At 48.7% G+C, this 22,892-nt stretch overlaps 1 protein-coding gene across 10 annotated transcripts in view; it reads left to right on the top strand.

Moving 5' to 3' along the window:
* Nucleotides 1-22,691, top strand: part of TFAP2B (transcription factor AP-2 beta) — a 52,136-nt gene extending 29,445 nt beyond the window's left edge. For 6 of the 10 annotated variants that reach the window (XM_090030619.1, XM_090030629.1, XM_090030659.1 and 3 more), the window contains one exon: nucleotides 1,590-6,993. In XM_090030619.1, coding sequence (XP_089886745.1) covers nucleotides 1,590-1,890 — 301 coding nt within the window. In that variant the 3' untranslated portion in view covers nucleotides 1,891-6,993. Of the gene's footprint in view, nucleotides 1-1,589; nucleotides 6,994-22,673 lie in introns of those variants that run through there. The other 4 variants (XM_090030676.1, XM_090030595.1, XM_090030610.1 and 1 more) reach the window with 3 other exon arrangements.
* The last annotated feature ends 201 nt before the right edge of the window (nucleotides 22,692-22,892 follow it).

The raw sequence follows: 22,892 nt of genomic DNA, 5'->3' as shown, positions 1-22,892 counted from the left end.
CGGGACGGGAGGCGGGCACGACACGAGCCCGGGGCCGGGTGCCCCCGCCGCCGGCCCGGCCCCGCGGAGCCCAGAGGCGGAGGGCTGGAAAACCATTTGCTCAAATTTGTCCAGCTGTTTTCTCAGCCGTGCCTGGGATTGGATTGCCCCCTTCCTCGGGGTCAAGGGGGGGTGACGGGCCCAGCTCTGTAATTGCTCCCAGACCCGGCTTGGCTCGCTGAAGCCCGGGTTGCTCCCCCCGCGCGGAGCCGCCGCCCTGGCACGGCCTCGTGGGCGAGACGGGCTCTCGCCTCGCCTCCCCGGCTGCACAGGGCCAGGGGACACCGAGCACCCCCGATGAGCGGCCGGCTTCAGCGAGGCAAACCGGCGACGGGGAGGGTCCAGTTCTTCCCCGGGGTGGCCAAAAGAAAGGCTTAAAAACAGGATCTAAATAGCTGAGCCACTGCTGGCAGTGAGGTGCCTCCTGCTAGAAAGGGGGTGCCTCCTTGGCTCGCCTTCTCCCACACCAAGGGTTCATGGTGGCACCCCCTGCCACAGCCCTGCTGAGAAGCTCTTCCTCTTTGCCTGCGGGGCGTGATGAGATGCCCTGTTGACTGGCACAGGTAGCCATTGGCTTTTGATAAAGCAGCTGGTAGGATGAGGGTAGCAGGCCAGCTGCCACAGCTCCGTGAGGGATGTGGATGGCAGCTGCTCCTTGCTTTCTTGCATCTCTCCTTGGGTGGGGAAAGGGGAAGGACACAGGCAATCTCTGCCCTGCCTGGAGACATGCCTGCCAGGAGTGGAGCCTGGGGAGGAGATGGCAGAGGGGGTGGGCTTCACCCCTTGGGCACCAGAAAGGGGCGAGAGGGTGTGCAGGGCTCCCTGAAAAGCGAGGCAGGTCAAATCATCCAGCACCAGCCCTCCTTGGTTTGCAGCACGATGTGTGGCCCCCCCACCCCTTGCTGCTCACAGCCTTTAGGAGGAGCTCAGCAGCCTTGAACTCCTGTCACAGTCAGCAAAAAGAGTCCCTGGGAGAGGGGGGTAATGCCCGTCCAAGTGCCCTCCCCGGACAGGCAGGGGGGAAAGTAAACCCTGAGGTCAATGGGCCAGGATCCAATGGCTGTCTGCACCTCTAGCCATCCCCAGTGCCATGTAGGTAATAGGTAGCTTCTAAAAGTATGATTTGTTTTTTTTAAACCCTGCTGCTAAGTGCATTTTCAGAAGCATCTTTCTGGTCCAGAGAGAGGTTTATCTCTAGGAGAGACTGGCATTGAGGGAACGAGGTGCACTTCTCCCTGCTGGTCACCCCCCCCATCGCGCACACACACCCGGGCTTGTGTTTCTGATCCAAATGACACCCTGCCCTGGGGCATGGAAAACCTGCCCCGGGTCACCTAGTCCATCAGCCCCAACAGGCTTGCCCTGCACCTCAGTTTATTGCTCTGTAAAATGGCATTCCTGGAGGGCGCCCGGTCTGAGCCAGTCCAATCAAGGGGACTAGGAGCAGAGGCTCAACCAAGCAATGCCCACTCTATAGGGAGTACAAGAGCTTTGAGAAGTGATTGTGACCAGGCTGGGCTTTCTCTCTCCTTCTTCTCTCCCCCCTGCAGGCAACTTTGTAAAGAATTCACAGATCTCTTGGCCCAGGACAGGACGCCCATTGGTAACAGCAGGCCCACCCCTATTTTGGAACCAGGCATTCAGAGCTGCTTGACTCACTTCAGCCTCATCACCCATGGCTTTGGGGCTCCAGCCATCTGCGCTGCCCTCACAGCCCTCCAAAACTACCTGACTGAAGCTCTCAAAGGCATGGACAAGATGTTCTTGAACAACAACACTGCTAACAGGCACACATCTGGGGAAGGACCAGGTAGTAAAACTGGAGACAAGGAAGAGAAACACAGAAAATGAGGAAAAAAAATAAAAGTAAAAATAAAAGTAAAATAAAGAGGAAAAAAAAAAAGAAAGAAAGAAAAAATTAAATGCATAAAAAAGAAAACAAAAGAGAGAGAGAATCTTTTCAAACAAACGAACCCGTTTTAATTTTAAGCTTTAAAAGATTTGATTGGGATTTGGAAGAAAATATATTAGGTAGGACAATAATAATGCTAATAATAGTAGAGACGATCATTTAAGATCAGAGGCGCACAATGGAGCAAGAACAATGGCTCAATGTCTCTTGCAAGGAACATTTGAAGACAACCGCCAGGATTTTTCCACTTCTGTTTTCTCTCGGTTTTTTTTAACCATTTGTGGGGTGGGGGGTGGGGACTATCATGATAATAAAAGCAAGAGATGAATAACTGATTGGAAGATATCCGAGAAACCTTTTAATTTTTTTTTTTTTAATTTTTTGGTGTCAGTGCTTTGATTTTTTTTTTTTTTTACTTTGGATGAGATGCACGGTCTTTTTTTTTTTTTTTTAAAAAATCAATCAAACAACGGCTTGTGTCTGCAATAGGACAACCCCCCCGAACAAAACCTTCCAGTGGTGTTATCTGGGAGTGCCTCCCCCATAGTCCCTTGATTCCCAGCTCTTCCCCCTTTTTATCTGGGAGCTCTGGATCTGTCTAGACCGGGGAAGGAGATGGGGTGAGAAGCAAAGGCCAGCTAATGGGATTGTAAAGGTATTTATCCGTGTCTACATTAACGGCAGCGCCTGCATTAATTACGTTGCCGTGGGTATTTCTAGTCGTGTTAGTTCAATCGAGTTACCGACAACGTTGCAAAACCCCTGGTCTAGACAGACCCTCTTCTGAGATGACCAGTTTTTTGCAGGCTTCTGCATACGTGCGGGTGTGTACATCTAGGCATATGTGCATATATCATATATAAAAATATCAAAATGCTTCCTATGTCTCTATGCATAGGGCCATGCGCGCACCGTTTGGCTCTTAGCTTCGGTGGTACAACTGCATTGGCTGTAAGGGAGCCGCGTTTCCAATGTGGGGTGCCAGATTGGAAAATTAGGTGTTATTGCTGTCTAAGGATCCTAATTTTCTGCTCAAATTTTCCTAATAAGGTCTACACAGGTTTCTATTCCCAGTAAAGCCAATGTCCCTACCTTTAATTTGTTCTAACACTGCGTGTGGGAGAGATCTGCCCTCCCCCCCACTCCAACAACTGTTAGCAAGAAAAATTGAGTTATATGAGTATGTAATTCTTTCTCAGGAGTATGCACTATTTTATTTTCTTCTGTTTCCTAAAGCTTTGCCCGCTTGGCTTATGAGCTTCTTCAAAGAGGACTAGATCTCCCTACACAATATATCAGGTACAGAGAAAAACATCCGCAATTATGATACTTTTCTATATATATTATATATATATATATATATGTGTATATATTTCAAGTCAAAGCTGGTTGTTTCAGGATTCTGGAGGTGCACTTCTTTAAAGAAGCTCAAAGGGAATAATGTGAACCAGATAAAACTGAACTGAAATCGAGGTGTCATGTTATGGGGGGGGGATGCGGTTTGGTCGAAGGGCTGCGGTGCAAACGCTTGCTCAGGCGCTGGCGTTTGCTGCACGAAGGGCGTTGCTCAGTGCAATGAATGGCGTGGGCTGGGTTTGCAAGAGGAAAGATGTTCCTCTCCTGCCAGGTCTGAAGGATGTTTTGTGGCTGTCGGGGTTAGGACAAATTCAGCAAGAGAGGACACCCCTCCCGCCCCGCTTATCACCAGCGTTGTGTGGCAGTAATATGGTTATTGCAGGGTGTGATATGAATAAGCTCTGTTGGGTTTTTTTTTTTATTTGTTTTTGAATGCTTTTCTTTTGGTTTTTGGTGGGGAGAGGGATGGATGGTACAATCACGCAACAGTCCGGGTCTCGGACACTGTGTTTGTTCGTTAGCGCGGGGTGGGGTGGGGGGTTCATGCGTCCCCAAATCTTGTCCCTGCTCCCGTCCTGGCTCCACCGAAGTGAAGCGCCCAAGTCCCTTTGACTGCACCGGGGCAGGGTTTCAATGCGTGCCAGGCACACTTGAGAGAGGAGAAAGGAAATACCCGAGAGGTGGGGTTTCCTTTGGATAGGAAATGGCACTGAGGGCAAAAGGCTCGCCCTCCACTCCCCCTGACTTCAACAACGTTATTAAATCCAGAAAACAAGGCGCCCTCTTAGGTAAAGAAGCCAAATCCTGTTGGCCTGATTGACTCCCAAGAGTCCCTCACCAGCCATTGAGAGTATTAGCCCAGCAGATCCTGGGCTGAATTGATCCTCCTGCCAAAGGATGTTGTTAACCCATTATAAGGACGTGGTAAACTGAGGCACAGGACGTGTGAAAGCGCATTGGGCTCACCAGTGAGAGGCAGCACGAGAGCCCAGCATACCCAATGCCTACCTAGTAGGTTCAGCAGTCTCCCTAAGGTCCCCAGCAGCTGGGACCAAATCTTTCACTTCACCGGGACTGTTCTGGTCAGGAAAACCAGCCGGATTTAGCCCCGGACAACCTCGCCCAGTCCCCCCGGCCCCCTTCCCTCCGACATCTGTCATATGAGATTCAAACCTTGACTAAAAGTGCATCCCAGTGACATGGCTTTAAAGGCACCTCTTCTGCCAAGCTGGAGACAGCTCTGCTCCTTGAAGCCAGCCCCAAGCTGCTGAGTACAAGCCCCTAGAAACCGCACACCCCGGGAGCGGGTCTAGCTAGAAAAACCTCAGCCGCAGTGGGTTGCTGGAAAGGTGTGTGGCTAGTGCTGCCGCTCCTCTCGCTTCCTACTTCATATGGGAGGATCAACACCCCCAGCTGTGCAGGGGACTAGGGCCCAAAGTGCTCAGGAGTTCAGCTTCTGCACACACTCCTGCACGCTCCCAGGCCAAAGTGTTGGCAGCTGAGTAGGAGCAGGAGCCGTTTCACAGGTTCAGCCCCCAGGAAACTCCCCGGGAGTCTTTTCATTGACCTGGGAGCTTTGAATTAGCCCCTCGGTAGGTTTATCTACGGGGTGAAGGAAAAGCCTGGGAGCAGCAGCCTGCCCTCCCTGCTCTGGCAAGGACAAATCCCCCGGATTTCAGTGGGAGAGCTCCCTAGCCCAGCAATGAGGACAGCTCTCGACCTGCCTGGACATTTCTAAATTGCAAAAACATGGCATGGATTTGAAACCTAATTGATTTCCCCATAATCTAATATTTGGCGACTGGTAGCAGGCATCCATTACTGATTATTATTAACTTTGTTGAACAATCTCTCCCCGTAAATACATAATTCAGCCTCCTGCTCTCAAAGTATCGCTAAAGTATAACTTAATTGCAAGGCATTATCCAGTCTTTTTGCACTTCCCCAGACTACTTTTGTTGGCTGGGCACCTTTGACGTTTATCTGATAATTGAGTTATTAAAAGATTGGGTTTCTTCGGGATCATAAATCAATAAACAGGAGGATTAACGTGACAGCTTTGCTTTTAACTCAAGGGAAATGTTTAAGGAGAGACCTCGAAAAGTTTGTTTTCAAACCAAACAGGTGGGTTGCTGTAATTTTTATTTCACCTCCCATGATTTGAAAATATAATCAGATAGAGATGAGCGGCTCAATTGAAGCCTGTGGCGTCTTTGGTTGTCATTTCCCCCCGATTACTGGGGGAATAACAAGCTTTACTGCTTGCTATGACCCCCAAAAGCAAAGGAAACAAGAAGGCGGTATATTTGTCCTAAGTCATGCATGGGGAATCTTTAAGCTTTGTAATGAATACTGTCCCACATCATGCCGGCAAAAGTTTCCGTTGAACTCAGCATAGAGTTTGACTTTAAAATGAGAAGATTTTAAAGACCAGAGATTAGCTAGAAGGTATTGCTTACCTATGTTGCCTATACGTTTTATTTATTTTTTTTTAAAGAAATAAATTCTATAACATAAATTCCTGGATATTGTTTGAAGTCGTAAAACATGCCCAGATATTTTAAAAAAGACAACATCAGCCTGTTAATCTTTTCTAAACGGTATTAGTTTTCACCTTTTAAGCTCACACTGAAAGAAACCAAAAATCCTCACTTTGACACATTCATGCTCACGACAGCCTGACACCAACGTGGCCAGATCTATATTTAAAAAAAAAAAGCAATTTTCTGTTACCTTGTGATCCAGCAAAATACCCTTTCCGATTAAACCTAGGAAAGGGACACTCACAGGGCTGGGGTTTTCTTACATAAAAGGTAAAAAAGGAAACGATTAAAACCCCTCACTTAGATGGGACTGAAGAGCCTGAATATTGTGTGCCAAATAAAAGCTAGCAAAAAAAAAAAAAATAGCTGTAAAAAAAGAGAAAAAAAAAAGAAAGAAAGAAAAGGAAAATAAAAACAGAAGCGGTGCAAATTTACACCATCTTCCTGTCTATGCCAAAACTGATTCCTCTTCACCACCTCCTCTTGAATAGTCTTACCATGCAGTGAGAAATATCAGTTAATCGACTCTTCCTAAGAAGAAATGCGGAGAGGCATTCAATGTTGAGTTTGTATATATTTATTTATGCTTAATTTAATGGGAATGTGTAAATATGGCGAGCAAGTAGTTTTTGGGTTATTTATCTGTGAATCTATACCTCTGTGAATGGGTGGGGGAATTTAAAAAGAAAAAAAAAAGAAAAAAGAAAAAAAAAGCTTGACTCTAGATAGTATCCTATCGGAATTTTTTTTTTCTGTTCTTTATAGACAAGCTGTTATGGTAATGGGTAGAAATTGGTTTCTTGTCCAGTGATGACCTGATTTACATAAATAATAATAAGAATAAAAAAAAAAGATTGTTGTGTTTTGTTGTATTTTCCTCTTCAGTTTTTTTGAATGTTGGTGCTGCTTCAGTTCTGCAGACGGATTTACTTATAAACGCCAAGAAGTCTTTATTTTCCCAATCTAGGCTTTTGGGGAAATTCAGGACATGTCTTTACATTGAAAAGGAAAAAAAAATGACAATAAATATTGCTTCTCAGAAATGTTGGCATTTGATTTCTGTCTGACGCCGAGGTGTCCATAATTTTGCCATCTCGACCTCCTCTTTCTAAACAGATTTCTAATAAACCTCATGTCATGTTACCGTGATCTTTTCTCTTTCATTTTGCCTTTCCTAGCTAGATGAAGGCGGGGTGGGGAGGAGGGGGGGGTCTTTTTTTTCCCCCCTTCCCATCTCCCATGCACGAACAAAGTGTCCTGTAAGACGACAAGCAAGAACAGGAAGCGTTTTGTGCTTGCACGCTTCAAATTATGTATCCCCCCCGCCCCCCCGGCTGCGTGGATACCTTGAGAGGATGCAGGCCGGATTAGCTGCCGCCCCCGCGGCTGCCGCGCCGGGAGCGCACGGGCAGGAACGAGCGCTGGCGCGCAGCAAAGCGCCCCTGAGCCGGCCTGCGAAACGGAGTCACCCCGGAGTGGCGCGGGATCTGCCCCGGAAGGCAGGGGCAGGGCTTCTGGAAGTGCCCAGGCCACATCGGGACCCTGCCCCGCTCTGCCAGCACGGCCGGGCGTGACCCCCCCCCCCCCCTTTGCACGGGAGAGACTCGCGTGGACACCGCTGCGGGGCCCAGGCTTTCATACATAGCGCGTGGGGACCTAACCACATCATCAGGGCCGGCCCCCCAAATCATCAGGATCATCGGGGCCGACCCCCCCGGATCATCAAGATCATCAGCTCCGACCCCCTGCCCAGGCTGCGGTCCCTCCCGTGACCGGGAGGGGTTTCTTTTGCACCGAAAGCAACCTCCCACCCCACGCTGAGACTCCAGGGGCAGAAAGCAGCGGGGCGATCAGGATCCGTCCCCCCCCCCCTCCAAGCGCTGCTTGAACAGGCTCAGCCAAACAAGGGCGGCAGTCAGCTGTGACCTACTTTTAGCGACGAGGGGAGAGGCTGCAAGTGGGCGCCTGGCAAGGAGCTGAAAGGCCCCCAGGCGGCCCGTGGGGGGCAGGAGCAGGGATGCCACGGGCTGTGCGGGGGACACCCCAACTGCGGCAGGGAAAAGCGACCCAGAAGGGGCCAGGGGAGGGTCGCAGCCAGCCTGCTCCTGTTGTAGCTGCTTGTGCCAGGAGCTGGTGGAGCTCCAGAGAGGCCTGAGGGGTGGGAGAAGGAAAGTGGGGGGGGGGGGGTCCTGATCTCCAGCGAGGGGGCAACAGTGGTGTAGGAAGCTCTTTTGTAAGGTGACTCATGATCTCTGCAGAAATGGATGGGGTGGGCTCTGGGAAAAGCCCCATCAACCTTCCCCAGTAGACCCATGGCAAGCAGTTGGGCGGGGGGAACCCAGGATCGGGCCCTGCAGTGTTCCTCCCCAAATGAAAACCTCCCCCCGTGGTGTCTATGGACTCACCAGCTGGTGGAGGGTTTAAATAGCAGGGAAGGGGCATGCATAGCACGAGAACATTGCATTTTACCATTGGCTTTCATCCAGCCTCTGCTGGCCCGGCTGGCTGTCTGCTTAAAAAAAAAAAACACACACCCAAAAAACAACAACAACCCCCCCCCCAACCCAACCCCGGCGACATAAAGTATCCGTCCTAAACTTCCTACCACTGTTCTGGTTTTATAATCTGCTTTCCCACTCATGACCCGGGGGCCCTTTTCCTTTCTCTCCCTTGCCTCAGTCTCTGTTCTCAACTCTTGCTAGCTCTATTTTCTATTACAAAACTTCACATTGATTTATATAGTCATAAACATCATTTTTGTCTTTCATCCCTTTGGGGTGAACTCCTCCTCCCCCCATCTATGTTCCCCACATTTATAGAGACCTCATAAATAACAGCTGCTGTCCCTTTGATGGAGGCACTCAAATGTCTGAAATAATCCGGAGTGCAAATGTATTCATTGGCTTCATTTGTTTTCCGCCTCTCCTACAGAGACCGATGGCCTTTGTATGGCTGGGCAGGTGGATCGACAGATCCGAGACTTTGCAGATCCGGTGGTTTCACAGGAAACGCGGCGTGCTTTGCCGCTGTCTGTCCCCTCCAGTCCGGTATTTAAACCCGTTCAGCGTGCCCAACTCAAACACTGACACGGCTGGGGAAGGAGGCATTTACTCTTTTCTGTCTCATTTATTCGTCTTGATGCTCTTAAAATAAACTTCATCCGGAGACTTCAGATGGAAAATTTCTTCTATCTAGTCTTGCAGTATGCAAAAGAAAAAAAAAAAACCCCCAAAAACCCAACCCTAAACCCTTGCAACTTGCTTTTGGGTGGTCACACGCCCTCTGTTCTCGTCCCATTGCCACCCCTGGCCACCTTCCCCCGGATTTCGATGGGGGCTCACTATTACCCCCCCCCCCCCCCCCCCCCATGGAGAGTATCTCCGGTGCAGTCGCTTGCTATGATCCGGAGTGAAAACACAGTAGACGGTAATTACCGCGCGCACTTCGCAGTTTCCATTAAACAACCAACCCTATACAATTACACGGGCTGTAATTATTTTTTTTGCTCCTCAGCTCTCAGCTTGCACGCTCACGGTGAGGGGTCTGCCCTCCCAGCCGGGGAGATAAAATGTAGACGCTCCCCCGTGGGAAGCAGGAGCAGCAGAGTCAAGCAATAAGTGACTCGGCCCCTGGGTTGGCAGTGCTACTTCTGCTGGGTGTGAAAGGTGGGGATGAGCTACTGGGTAGCATCAGCATCAAAGAGGTCTTGCATGTCGATGAAGAGCAGTGCTCTGAAGAGGAGGGGGCACTTCGTTGCTTGCAGGGTCTTCTGGACATTTCCCTGTGATCCATCAGCCCGTGTTGAGACTGACAAAGAAGCGTGGTTTAACACTGCAGTGGCTTGGGCAGGTCTAACCTGGCAATCCTGCTAAAAAAGGCTAGGCTGGGTGAGAGGTGAGAGGGAGAACCTTATTACCTACACAACGCATTTTGAAACCAGTGGTGAATGCACATTTGCTTAATGGGTTCATCCCTGCCCAGAACTTCACAGGAGCTCTTCCTCCTGGGGGGGCTCCACCGCCAGGTTTGCAGGAGGAAGGACCCTTCTTTCGGGTCCCCGCAAAACAACAAGCTTGAGGGCAACAATACGGATGAAAATCCTCATTGTTTGCCCCTTGACTTCTGTTGCTTGATCCCAGAGCTCCTGCTAGCGAGAGGGCATTTAGGCTCAGTTGGTATAAAAGATGGGTGATATGCTAGTGAATAATGGGAAGAGGGGAAAATGAATGGTATCATAGCACAAAAAAACACTTCCTTTCATTTAGGGGGCTTCGTGGACTTACTCTGTAGGTAAATAGACGGGTTTCTTTTTGTAAAGCATGGTCATATTTATCAATGGGACAGAAAGAAAAGGGGGGAAGTGATTTACTAAGTTTATCTGCTGGTAAAACTGGAAGGATCATGTGTGTAATGAGCACAGTTCAAGTAAACAGATTTTTAAAAATATATATTGCCATTGAGATCTTCCAGTAAAAATGGAAAGATTTGCTGGTAAATGCTTATACATAGACACATTTATTAAATCACTTCCCCCCTTTTCTTTCTGCCCCGTAGACAGACAGATAGACAGATAGATAGATTTTTTTTTATATCAGTGGGATAGAATAGATACATATATTTGGTTATATTTATGGTTTATATTTATGGTTTATATATATATACACACACACACACATACATGTATGTATATATAATGATATAATAAATGTAACTATATCTATATATAGATCTATCTCTATACAGATCTCTCTCTCTTTCTCTATATATAGATATAGTTACATTTATTATACTGTTGTGTGTGTGTGTGTGTAATATAATGTATATCTATATAGATATATAGGTATAGATATATAGATAGATACAGATATAGATATAGTTACATATATTATACCATTATATATATTATATTTATTACCACTGAGTTCTTCTGGTGAAATTGCAAAGATTGTGTGTATGTGTGTGTATGTATAATGAACATAGTTCAAGTAAAGAGATTAATTTATATGCATATTTATATTATATTATGTATAAAATTATCTGTTTACTTGAACTGTGCTCATTATACTCACATGCACACACACACATTGGATCTTTCCAATGTTACCAGTAGATCTCAATGGTTAAATATAAATATTTGAGATCTTCTGGTAAATGCTTATAATGGTGTATTTGTTATACCATTATATCTCAATGGTATATTTATTACCATTGCGATTTGCTGGTAACATTGGAAAGATTTTGTGTGTGTGTGTGTGTGTGTGTGTGTGTGATAAGCATAGTTTAAAGAAACATAATTTCATGAACAGCTGAAAATGAATTTTTGGAGATCTGCATATCATGCATATGCATTGTAGGATTCTAGCTAGCTATTTAGTCCTTGCCATGTGTGTATTCATATACAAATGTGAATGCACATACCCAAACACACAGCTAGGGATTACTGGAAAAGGAGGGAAACTCAGTGAGGTTGATTCAAATTCCTCCCCCACTGCCCTGCGTGCTAGAGCCTCAAATGCTCTCCCTCAAGTCTGCAGGTTTTACCCTGCCTTGAGATCTGCTTGCTTCCGCTTCAAAGGTCTATTTAAACTTTAACTCCCTGTGACACCAGCCCATGGAAATGAAACCAGTGCTCACCGCTGGGCTGTGTGTTGGCTCTGTCACAGGAGCCGGGGCTTTGTGGTTGCAAATGAGACTCGCCCAAAAATGGGGGCTTGGCTTCCTAGATCTTAGAGTTAATAGGGGATCAGAGCTGCTGTTTTAATGGGGCAGTGAAAACATATAAGTCTGGGAGATTCCGCAAGAGTCTGAAGCATTGAGGATGCAGCTAATGCGTGTGCTCCTGGGCTTATATGCAGGCCTGTTTATACCCCACCAGGGACACTTTACTGCTGCTGGCCTTTTCCAAAGCACAGCAGGCAACAGGGCTTCTTTCTTTCCTTGTGGGTCAAGCTCCCTCATACCACATACATGTGTGCAGCTTTATGCTAGAGCCATCCGTAGTCCCTTGTAGATCTATGGGTGGCTGTAACCTGCAGGATGATTTTCAGTCTCTCTGGGAACAAGAAGGTGGGGTGAAATAGTTGGGCAGGGTCCTGCCCTGAGCAGGGGTTGGACTAGATGACCTCCTGAGGTCCTTCCCAAGCTTCATGTTTATGAATTTAAGGAGTTGCCCCATTGCACTGAAAGCTGAATAGGGGAGAGAACGATATAATCAGAAAAATCTGAGCCTGGAGCAAGCTCACCTGCAGGCCATTGGCTCACACTGGTTATATCTCTGCACTATAGCACTTAGGGGCTTGGGGTTTCCCTGAAAAGGAGGACCTCATGCTTTGCTAATGGGCGTGGATGCTATAGGCTATACAGTGGAGTCTGCCTATAGGGCCTGATCCTGCATTATTGGAGTGAACACCAGAGCTCACCCCTTGGCTCCTGGGACGCCCTTGCCATCGCAGTGCAGGGGCAGAGACCTGCCTGGACAGCTCTGGAGCAAGCTGAATGCTCGCAGCAGAGCCCCTGGGCGGCTCACTTCCAGCAGCCTCAGCCCTTGCTGCGCCCATAGCACCAGCTCCTCTCTTCTGCCAGCATTGTCACACTCACCTGTTTGACTTCCCCTGATCCTATGTGTAAACTGTTCCCGATATCCATTATTTAGTAACCCACTAGGTGATAACTAGGCTGTCCTCCTTGCTCCCCCACTCCCTCCCTTCCCCCTCCTCTCCCCTCCCCAACAGTCTGTCAAGCAATAGGCTGTAAAATAGTTATCCAGCCCAGAACACAGGCAAGTGCCGTTTGAGAGTAATTTCTGCCCCCAGCGTTTCGCCGGGGGCCAAGCAAGCGTGCTCTCTAACTGATCAACCTGGATATTTCATTATTCATTAATTTACTGTTTAACCAAATCCCACTCATTATCAGAGGCAACGCTTGGCAGAGCCCAGCCAACAGTAGCAGTTGGTGTCAGGCGTGGAGAATTGGCCCATTTGATCCTGGGCTGTTTTATTATTCAACACCACTGACTGAGAAAAAGGTCCATGAATAATAAAGAGCCAAAGCGTGTTTGAACTGAGAAGCATGACACAGCCTTACAAAACAGCGGTTAGAAAATTAAAGGCGAGGTGGCCAGGGCTTTGCATTTTTTATTTTGGCTGTGGGCACAGGCATTGAGATCCCATGTTGTAGCTGTTACTGTGGTGGGGGTAATGATGATAATGATGATGGTAATGATAACAACAATGATAGCAATAATAATATCCACAATACTAAGAATAATAGACTCATCCTCTTAAGCTCACTGATTCTTTGGTCTAAGTTACACCTACATCAATAACTGTGTTTTCCCAAATACTCTGTTTGGTGGTAGGATAATGATGATGATGGTACTACTACTGATTACCACAACAATAACAGTAGCAGCAGCAACAGAAACATTATTTTGAAGTTATTGCTTTTTGGCTCTAAGCTAGACCTGCATTAATAATTGTGCTTCCCGAAAGACTTAAGGTGTTAGAAAGATTTTGAGAATAGTGGTGGTAGATTGGGTAGTAGTCTAATATAACAAAAAACAATTGCAAGAGCAATCATTAATAAACCCGGTAATTTGCACACAATTATGCATTCCTTGCACACCAAGAAGTTCAGTTTTTGGTCCTTCTTTCCCTACGTGCATGTACCTAGCTGTGTTTACTCACTCTCTGGGGTTAGGACTGGCCCACAGTTTAAAAAGTGGTTTTTGATTTCGGGTGTTTCCTTGCCAATTTGTGGTACTTCACAGGCCTGATATGAAGCAGTCAGGCATTTCAAAGAGTAAAAGGTCCACAATTAAACTAGACTTATTTCCATGCCCATAGAAAGAAAGGATCTATCCTGTTCTGAATTCCTAGCCTCAGTGTCCAAGTATCATTGACAACTGGCTCAACTGAGGACATGAGTTCAGAGTGAGATTCAAGTCATACCTCTGAAGCTATAGCGAGATGCTTTAGCTGCTCTGGCACTACTATTCTGTGAGTAACTTTTAGCACTTTTAAGGGGGAAAAAAATCAAGTCCTATTGAGATTCCTGAACATGGGATCCTGGTACAACAGAACCAAAAAGGCACTGGTTACCCCTGAAAATTTCGCCTGACAGGGCCACTTGCTTAAGTAAGAGCTATAAGATGAGAGAGAGTTTGACCTGAGCATCATACCTAGGACTAAGTCGTTGAATACTGGCAACTGGTATAGTTACAAAAACAAAGCTGGAATAACCACAGCCAAAACAAGTGCCTCCACCAAACCCTTTTCACTACATGGATATCAAAAGTCCTGAAATATTTTTTTTTTCCTTCTGCATTAAAGAGCTCCACAGTGTAATTTTCTTCCTCTTTGGCTCTAACAACTCTGGCATTATGTGCACTTGGATTATTTCATTACATCAGCAATCATCCCTGGTGCAACTCCACTGCAAACAACCAAAGGGCAAGTTTTCCCTTGTCTTTTTCTGCTGCTATCTGTTGTTGGCTTTCAGAGGGAGGTCACGCTGGCCCCATCCCCTTATAGGTCCACTTGTCCTGTTCCTGACTCAGGAGCTTCTTGGGAGTCCTGGCTGGCGAACGTGAAGAGAGGACCTTCTTTCTGTTTCTCTTCTTCCTTTCCGCCAGATCTGTGATGTAAGGTGGCTATGGCGATGAGGGAGAATGGGCACAGAGTTTGCAGAACCAGATGCAGATTATCAATGCATATTGGTTTTGGTGAGAATCAAGAAAGACCTCCCATGTAATTTTAGGTTTGCTTTACTTGAATCAATTATTTATGCAATAAAAGCAGTGGCCAGTTCTGCCCCACACTGCATGCCTTTTTTGTATTTGAAGCCTGGCGCTAAGCAAAGGCATTTTTGAAGAGTCCATGTGTATCCTACTGTGGCAGCAAGCACTTTCTCCATAGGCTGGGTCTGCTCCTTCAGCCTTTTTTCCCCCTAGAAAGAACTACTACAAGGCAATGGGATTTCTTTCTGAACAAATATGGACCTGGAGACTGTGTAATGAACATACCACTAAAAAATTAGTTGCTTTTCCACAGCTTTGCCTATTTTGCTGAATCTAGACTAAGATAGAAATTCCTCAAGAGCAGGTATTTCAGGAGATTTGGGGGCCTTGCATTTCCAGTCTGAAAGAACAGTGGGGCATGAAAATTGGAGTTTGAAAAGAGATTAAAGAATGGGAAAAAAGTTTCAGCTCAAACTTCATTCCAAACATGGCTGAAACTTCTGTAGGGTACATGCATGTGGTTTTGATTTGGGGGATTTTGGGGGACTAATATACGTTGGGCATGTCTACATGAGATGCATTAATGTGCCTTAGCCTAGTTTACTGTGCGGTATACACATACATACAGGTGCACACCTCTACATGTGTGTGCCGTTACTGTGCAGTAAACTAGGCTAATCATGACTACATTCATGCAGGTATCCAATTTACTCACAATTAGTTAACGTGCAGTAATGCACATGTAGCTGTGACCCGACACTAAGTTTAGTCCTGGGTCTGCCCTTCCACTAGCGGGCTGGCTGGAGACCAGCCCCAGGGCTCCTGGCTGGGGGCATCTCCTGCCCTGGGGCTGGGCTGCCTCTGTGGCAGGTGCTAGCTGCAGGCTATAAAAGTGTGCAACTATTTTGTGCCCTGGGGCACACTGCACAGGAGCCTGGATGAGCCTGTTCTGTGGACAGGAGCACTGCAGGCCCTATGTGCCCCCCCAGGATAGGACACAGACAGCCTTTGCTTGTCTTGACTCCTAGCCAGAGCTGCTGCTTGTCCACAGGTGAGTGTTGTAAAGGGCTTCAGCCTGCTGCACCCATTCCTAGCCCTGAGATCTCCCCAGGGCTGGTGGCTAGCCTTCTCTGGCAGCAGGGCGCTCCCTGCTGCTGCTCACCCCCCGCAGGTTGTCCTGTGTTTGCCGGTGCTGAGGGCCATTGCCTCTATTGTGTGGCTCCCAGTCCCTGGCCATGCCCCTATGCTGAGTGCTGCTCACTGCTGTTCAGGGCCAGCCAAACAGGGACAGCTAAGCAGAGGCCCAGAGAGCTGGTGCGGGACGCACGACCAGCTTGTTCTCCTCATCCTCCCTGTTGAGGCCTGGCTCCACCTGCACAAGCCTGAGCCTTCCACCTGGGGCCCCAGCTGGAGCCAGGAGGAGATTGGAGACCTCATGGGGCTCTAGGGTGAGGTGGAGGTGCAGAGGCAGTTTGCATGGGACAGGTGCTCAAACCCACATTTATGAGGCCCTGTCAGGTGGAATTCAGGAGTGAGGGTACTCCCGGTTGGTGCAGGTCTGCTGCTATAAGATCAAGCCTTCCCGGGCACAGTGGGTAGCTGTGACTGACCATAAGCATCAGTCCAGTCATGCCCGCAAGACCATGCCCTTTATGTAGCAGCTGGCCAGGATTTTGGCATCCTGGGACCCAGGCCACAACCCTACGGTGTTCGCCAACTAGGGCAGCCTGCCAGAGATCCTACTCCACCCCACCCTGACCACTCTGGTGACATGTCACCAGAGGAGGGTCCCTTTGGTGTTCAGCATCCTGTCCCCACACCTCCCTGGCTGCTGCATCCAGTAGCAGCTTGGGGAGACCTTGGAAGTGGCTGCCTTGACAGCTCCACAGTCTCAGACCCTGCCACGAGGAGCAGATGGTCATGACACCACTGACCACCAGCAGTACCAACTCCTCCCCAAAGGGGGATCCTACCTGGGCTCTGGCCTGTGGGCTGAGGACACTGGGTGCAGCTGGACATCATCGCTGATGGGGAGGCCTGCACCAAGCCACCAGCCTCTGCAGCCCCAGCCACATGGTAAGTCCTGCACTGGGGGGAGGGCCCTCCCAACACGTAGAGTGGTGGGACAGAATTCAAAACTTTATTGAACAGTCTGGGTCCCTGCAGTTGGGCAGGTATTGGCTTCTTATACCTCAAGGAAAGCGGTAATGTTGGCAGTGATGTCCTCTTCAGAAGCAGGGGGCTGGGATGTGTAGCACTGCCACAGGTATCCCTCTAGGCGACAGCAGAGATTGCAGGACAAACCAGAAGCACAGGTGTGCCCATGGCACCAGGAGGATCATCATCAGCAGGGTGGAGTGGCTTGGGCACCCCTCAGCCTGCACAAACTGCTTCCCAGGACTTGCATAGCAGGGGCACATTTGGGGCACAGCAGCAGCGTGGGGGAGGCAGCCCCAGGGCACCTCCCTAGAGTGGCCCCCAGTGGGGAAGGCAGGGGCATGGTCAGGCCCTTACTCAAGTTGTCCAGGATCTCCATGCACCCTGAGCTGAGGTGCCATGGGCTGGGCAGCAGTGCAGCAGAGCAGTTTTCCTGCAAAGGGGCGGATAGTGGGGTCTGAAGCTGCAGGAACAAGTGGTACCAGAAGTCTAGTGTGGCCTGCCTTGAGGAGTGGGCAGGGGAGACAGGCTGCCTGGAGCCAGCACCCAGTGGCTCAGCCAGCTGCCACCTGGGCCCAGACCTGCTCAGCCAGACATATCATGGTCCCTGGGCACCCATGCATGGCTGACCCCCAATCCGAGGCTGGGCACAGTGCACAGCCCCTGGTGCAGAGCCTCTTGTCTCTGAAATGTTGCAAACTCTCACAAAACACCACTCTTTTGCCTCCGTAGGGCCAACGTCTGGACACAGGGGAGAGGCTGCAGGGTCCAGTGGGGATGTGGGCTCCACATCATACCCACCCAGCACTGCAGCCTGCCACATGGGCTGGCTGCATCAGCAGTGGACTCAAAACCACACCCTCCTGCTCCAGGCCCTGATGGAGGTGGAGGAGGAGCAGGAGGAATGGGCACAGGCCTGGCAGGAGGAGGATCTCACTCAGGAGACCATCCAGGAGGATGCATGGGACCAGGCACAGTGGGAGCACTGGGCTGTGATGGAGGCTCTGGAGCGGGAGTGGAATGAGCTGCTCAGGCAGCAAGTGGCCAAGAAGTCCACAGATGCTGACTGTTGTATCCTGGAGACTGTCCTGGGCCTGGTGGTCATATGCATGCCACCCACTGCCTGGTCCCTGTTCCTGGCCCCACAGGGCTCTTGGCAGCTGAATGACGCCCTGCAGCAGGTCCCCACCTGGGCCTGGGAGGAGGTTTTCAGGCATCTCCAGCCCTCTGGAGCCCTTGGTCCGGCCCCCACCCCAGGTCCCCCACCATCCACCTGGCCCCAGCCCTGCCACTCACCCTGATGCCACATGTCCAAGGACTCAGAGGTGCCAGGCATTTCACTGCAAGGGGAAGCTGGCCCTGGACTCAGGCAGCCAGGGGGAGCTGCCTGCCCCTGAGGAGCACTGTCCAGAGTCACTGCAGGACAAGCCCACTGTCCATCACAGTTTCCATGGCCCCCAGACCTGCAGGGGAATGGCCCAAGGCCGGGTGCTGGTTGTCTGCCCCCAGGCTCTGCCTTCTAGGCACCCCCACCCCATGGCCCCCACTCCAGGGCAATAAAAGCTTGAGACTCTTGTATATAGTTTTTACATTGGGAAGAGAGTTTATAGTTGTGGGTGGGGAGGTGGTGGAGAGGCTCTGTTTTTTTGGGAGGGACGGGGGGAAGGGGATCTGTGTGTTGAGGATGGAGGGGCAAGAGAGCTGTATCTGTTGAGTGGGGGGAGGGAGTGGGGGGTTGTGAGGGGAATAAAACTTTTATTTTCAACCATGTGCATGTTCTGAGAGTGGTGGTGGGTGTGGGCAGGGACTAGAGGGTCTGTGGGTAGAGGGAGGAATGCTATAAGTGGTGGCCCATCAGGGCCTCCCACACCTCGTGTCCTGCCCCCCACTGGCAGGTGTGTACCTCACTTGGCGCCTCACCAGAGGGGACCTGCTGCAGGCACTGGAGCTCCTACCACCAGGTTGCCTCCGTCTACCTAGGCCTCTCTGAACACCTCTTCTCAGACCTCACAAATATTGTGCAGCATGCATACTGCTATGATCACCCGGGGAGCTTTCTCTTGGTCACATCAAGGTGGGCCATAAGGGATTGACAGCAGCCTTTGAGGCAGCCAAAGGTGCACTCAATGAGGGTGGAGGTTTGGCCGAGGGACTGGTTAAAATGGATATGGTGGGATCCAGGTGCCCAGTGTAGGGCCTCATCACCCACAGGAGTAGAAGGTAGATTGGGTCCCTCATGAGGAGGGGTGGGATGATGATGGTGTCCAGCTGCATGTCTTCTACTCCTGGAGTAAAATGCCTGCTTTCCACAATCACACCAAGTCCAGAGTTGTGGAATACCAGTGCATTGTGCATGCTGCCCACCCAGCTGGCTCTGACTTGCATGAAAGTACCCTGGTGGTCGGCGACTGCCTGGAGGACCACTAAGTGGAACTCCCTGTGGCTATAGTGGGGCTGGCTTGAGTGGGGTGGACAGGTGACAGGGATGTGCATCCCATCCAGGACCCCAATACACTGGGAGAACCCCAGTGCATGAAACCCTGTGGCCATCACCTGGGGGGTCATGGATGCATGGACGGACTATATCTGCCAGCACATCTTGATTGCACCACATATGTCCAGGATGGCCTCCCTAGTGATGGCCTTGCCTATCCCAAATAGGTGCCTCACATACCACAGGTTGGTGGGAGTGGCCACTTTGAACAGCACCAGGGCCAGGCAGGTGTCAGTGGGAAAAGCTGGACATATGCCAGTGTCCTGGTGCTCCAGGTGGGGCTAGATATGGTGAAGCAGGTCAGCAAAGATGCCCTGGGTCATCCTGAAGGCATCAACCCACTGCTTGTCATCCTAGTCATGTTGCACTATGTGCTGCCACCAGTCCTGACTGGCATGGCGGGCCCAGACACAATGGTGCTGGAGGCATCCTGGAGCCCCTCATCATTTTGGCTGGTTGCAGCAGCTGTGCAGCAGCAGGGGTCCTGGGAAGGCGTGCGGCAGCTGTCCAGTTGGTCGCTGTGTGTGGGGGAGCTGGGCAGAACGAGATGGCTGTGAGTCAGGCAGTGGTGATGGCAGTGGGCCAGCAGTAAAACCAAGATAGCCAGGAAGATCTGGGGACCCTGTTTCTGAGTGCCAGGGCCAAAGGCTGGTGCAGCCATGGCTGAGACATGCACCTGGGGCAGGAGCAGAGCTGCCACATGCTGCCTATATCTGTGCCATGCTGCTTCTCTTAACAGGGGAAGTGTCTGCCCATACTGCAGAGTGCCGGGCTGTGTTTTAAAGATGGCTGCCAAATGCTGGCAGCTGGGTCTGTCTTCAATGTGATTGCCAAGTGCTGGCAGCTGGGGCCAGCGGCTCAAGCTCCCCCTGGTGGCTACAAGGGGACATGGCAGGGCTGGAGGGAACCGGAACTAACTTTAGCACCAGTTCAATGCATGTGTAGACACCTGCCAAAAATCAGATACTGTACAGTAAGACAATGCACAGTAAATTTAATACCAACTAATTGCTTATGTAGATGTACCCACTATGCAAGTTTCTGGTTTTAAATGCCATTCAGTGCAGATTACTACCTCTGCTCTACATTTTCACTGACAGAGTTACTCAGGTCGAACACACCACTGAGATCAGTCTACTGCTGATGAACTTGTAGGACCCAGTATTCATTTCCACCACCACTAAAATTAACAGGTGCCTTCTCACTGATGTCAGTTGACAAAGGGTTAGCCTTCGAATAGTAAATGTAGGCCAGGGAAAGTTGAAATTCCGGTTAATGCCCTGGACTATGATTCAGGCTTTCCAGATTTATTTCCCAGTTCTGCCAACAATTTCACATGCATCCTAGTGTCACCCTTGATCGTTGTAGGCTCAGGTTCTTCTCTAGAGTAGGTATAATGATATTTCCTCTTTGCAAAGATGTGTGGTTCAGATGAGTTCATTAACAGCTGTCAGGTGCTCATGTACCACAGTGACAAAAGTGCTTAAACTTAAGTCACATTGGGCACATCTACACATGCATTAATGTACCTTTTCTAATGCTCATTAAATTTAATACCTTCAATGTGAGGTACTAAATTAATGTGCATTACATTGTGCTAAAGCACAGTAGTGCATTTGCATGCTTTTTTAGTGATGGTTAATGCACAGTAGACTATTTTACTGCACATTAGCATAACGTCACAGTTTTTTAGTGACACTTTAATGTGCAGTAAAGTAGTCTATTGTGCATTAAAGTGCATGTGTAGATACACCATTTGTCTATTTAGACTGTAAACTGTTCAAGGCAGTGGCTGTTTCTTGCTGTGCATGATGAAATCCTTATAATACCATGGTTCTGGGCACTATCATCCTGATATGGTGGAAGCTTTATGGGGGCTTTCCTTTGTGGGCAAAGCTCTTTATGGATAGCAGCCTTCCTTTTTGACTGGTAACAAATGCACATGCTTTTCCCATCTTGGAAAATGGCTTAAGGGGCCAGATGCTATTCTACCTATTAGGTAAGTAAGGTGGATTTAGGCACCTGAGTCCAATTCTATTCCACTTTGTTCATCTGCAAATCCATGGATGCATCTACATTTGTTATATGCTGTCACCTGAATAAGTTACAAAGAGCAGTGAAGAGGAAGAGGACCCACCCACTTTTTACACACATGGTTTTTCAGGGATTTGAGCAGGGTAGAATAGAATCATTCCTAGGGGACCTAAGTCATTTAGAACATGCCAATAGGTGGGTCAGGATCTGTTCCTTTCCACTTTCCAACATAGTCAAATGGTGGAGGGAAGTTAGCATTTCCCATGGGCTTATAAATGTGAGAAGCAGGCCTGGAAACCCCAGTGGGGGCTACTGACAATAAGTGGATGTGAATGTGAAGGAAGGACAATGTTGCAGGCACAACACCCCCAGTGTCCTTGCATGGGATTGTAACTGAAAGTGGGTGTAGCACTGGGAATGTGAGGGTGTGATTGTGATTAAGTGTGGGCGTACTGTGAGTATAACGGCAGCTGAGTGTTGGGCAGTGTGTATGTAACTGAATGTGAAAGTGTCTGAGTATGTTAATGGAGGTAAGAGGGTATGATCGAAATTGAAAGCAAGTGTGGCTGAGTGTGTCTGTGATTGAATATGTGTGTGATGGAATGACTATAATGCAGGTGTGTACAACAGCACAACTGTGACAGAGTGACTGCAAATTGATGTTTCTGTAGCAGATGGGGTGATAGGTAGTGGGTATTCAACATAATCAAAAGTGCAACTCTGGCTTTCTAAGATAAAGTGTCAGACTATACAGCCCTTACCTAAGGAAACTGAGAGTTGTAAACAGTCTCACCTATTGTAACGGGGCTCTGTGCATCCGTAAGTGCTCAGCACCGTGCATGAAGACTGCAGAATCAGGGCCAAAGAGAACATAGATTAGCAAATCCAGAGTAAGCAGAGCTAGGCTAGCCTCCAAAAAGATCGATTTGCTCAAACAAAATACCAAACTTGCTTTTTCTATGTTCATGCTGGTGTTAGGTCTGTGCTGTGTCAGGGTTGATGGCAGTCTTATATAGACTTTAGATTATTAATGAATCAGATGGTTTGGATAGGGATGATCCTGCCCGAGGCAGATGGTTGGCCTAGATGACCTCCAGAGGTCCCTTCCAGCCCTCCTTTCTCTATGATGCTATGACTCTATGCCCCTCTCGTGTTTTGTTCCATTAATTTTTCTGTAAAGCTTACTGCAGAAATGTTTGTGAAGACAGACATTCGAGTGATTATTAAAGGATATTATTAGAGTCTATTAGAGTAACATTAGAGGATATTTTCAGTTCTTTACATATATATTCACATTGGAAACAAGTTTCTAAGAATTACATTAATCCAATCTCAGAAGAGAAATAATAGTCCTTACCCTATGTGCCTGATCAAAACTAATTAATGTTGCTTAATTTTCAGATAACAGATACATTGAGCTGCTCATGGATTAGCTTGGGACTGAGACTTGCCAGCAGAAAAGGGCTGGCAAATTATTTCAAACAAAGAAGAAGCCATAATCCTGATGATCATGTGCAACCACAAAAAAGGAATTAAAATCATCAATTTGCTCTTCCCCACTACAAATTATTTGCTCAGCTCAGAGTGGTTTGTGTGCCAGTGTGATTGAAAATGATGCTA

This window comes from Crocodylus siamensis, chromosome 1 (genome assembly GCF_052110815.1).
Source record: "Crocodylus siamensis isolate JL-2025a chromosome 1, ASM5211081v1, whole genome shotgun sequence".
Lineage (NCBI taxonomy): Eukaryota > Metazoa > Chordata > Crocodylia > Crocodylidae > Crocodylus > Crocodylus siamensis.
Note: the sequence above shows the minus strand (reverse complement) of the source record. Positions and strands in the feature narration are given on the sequence as shown.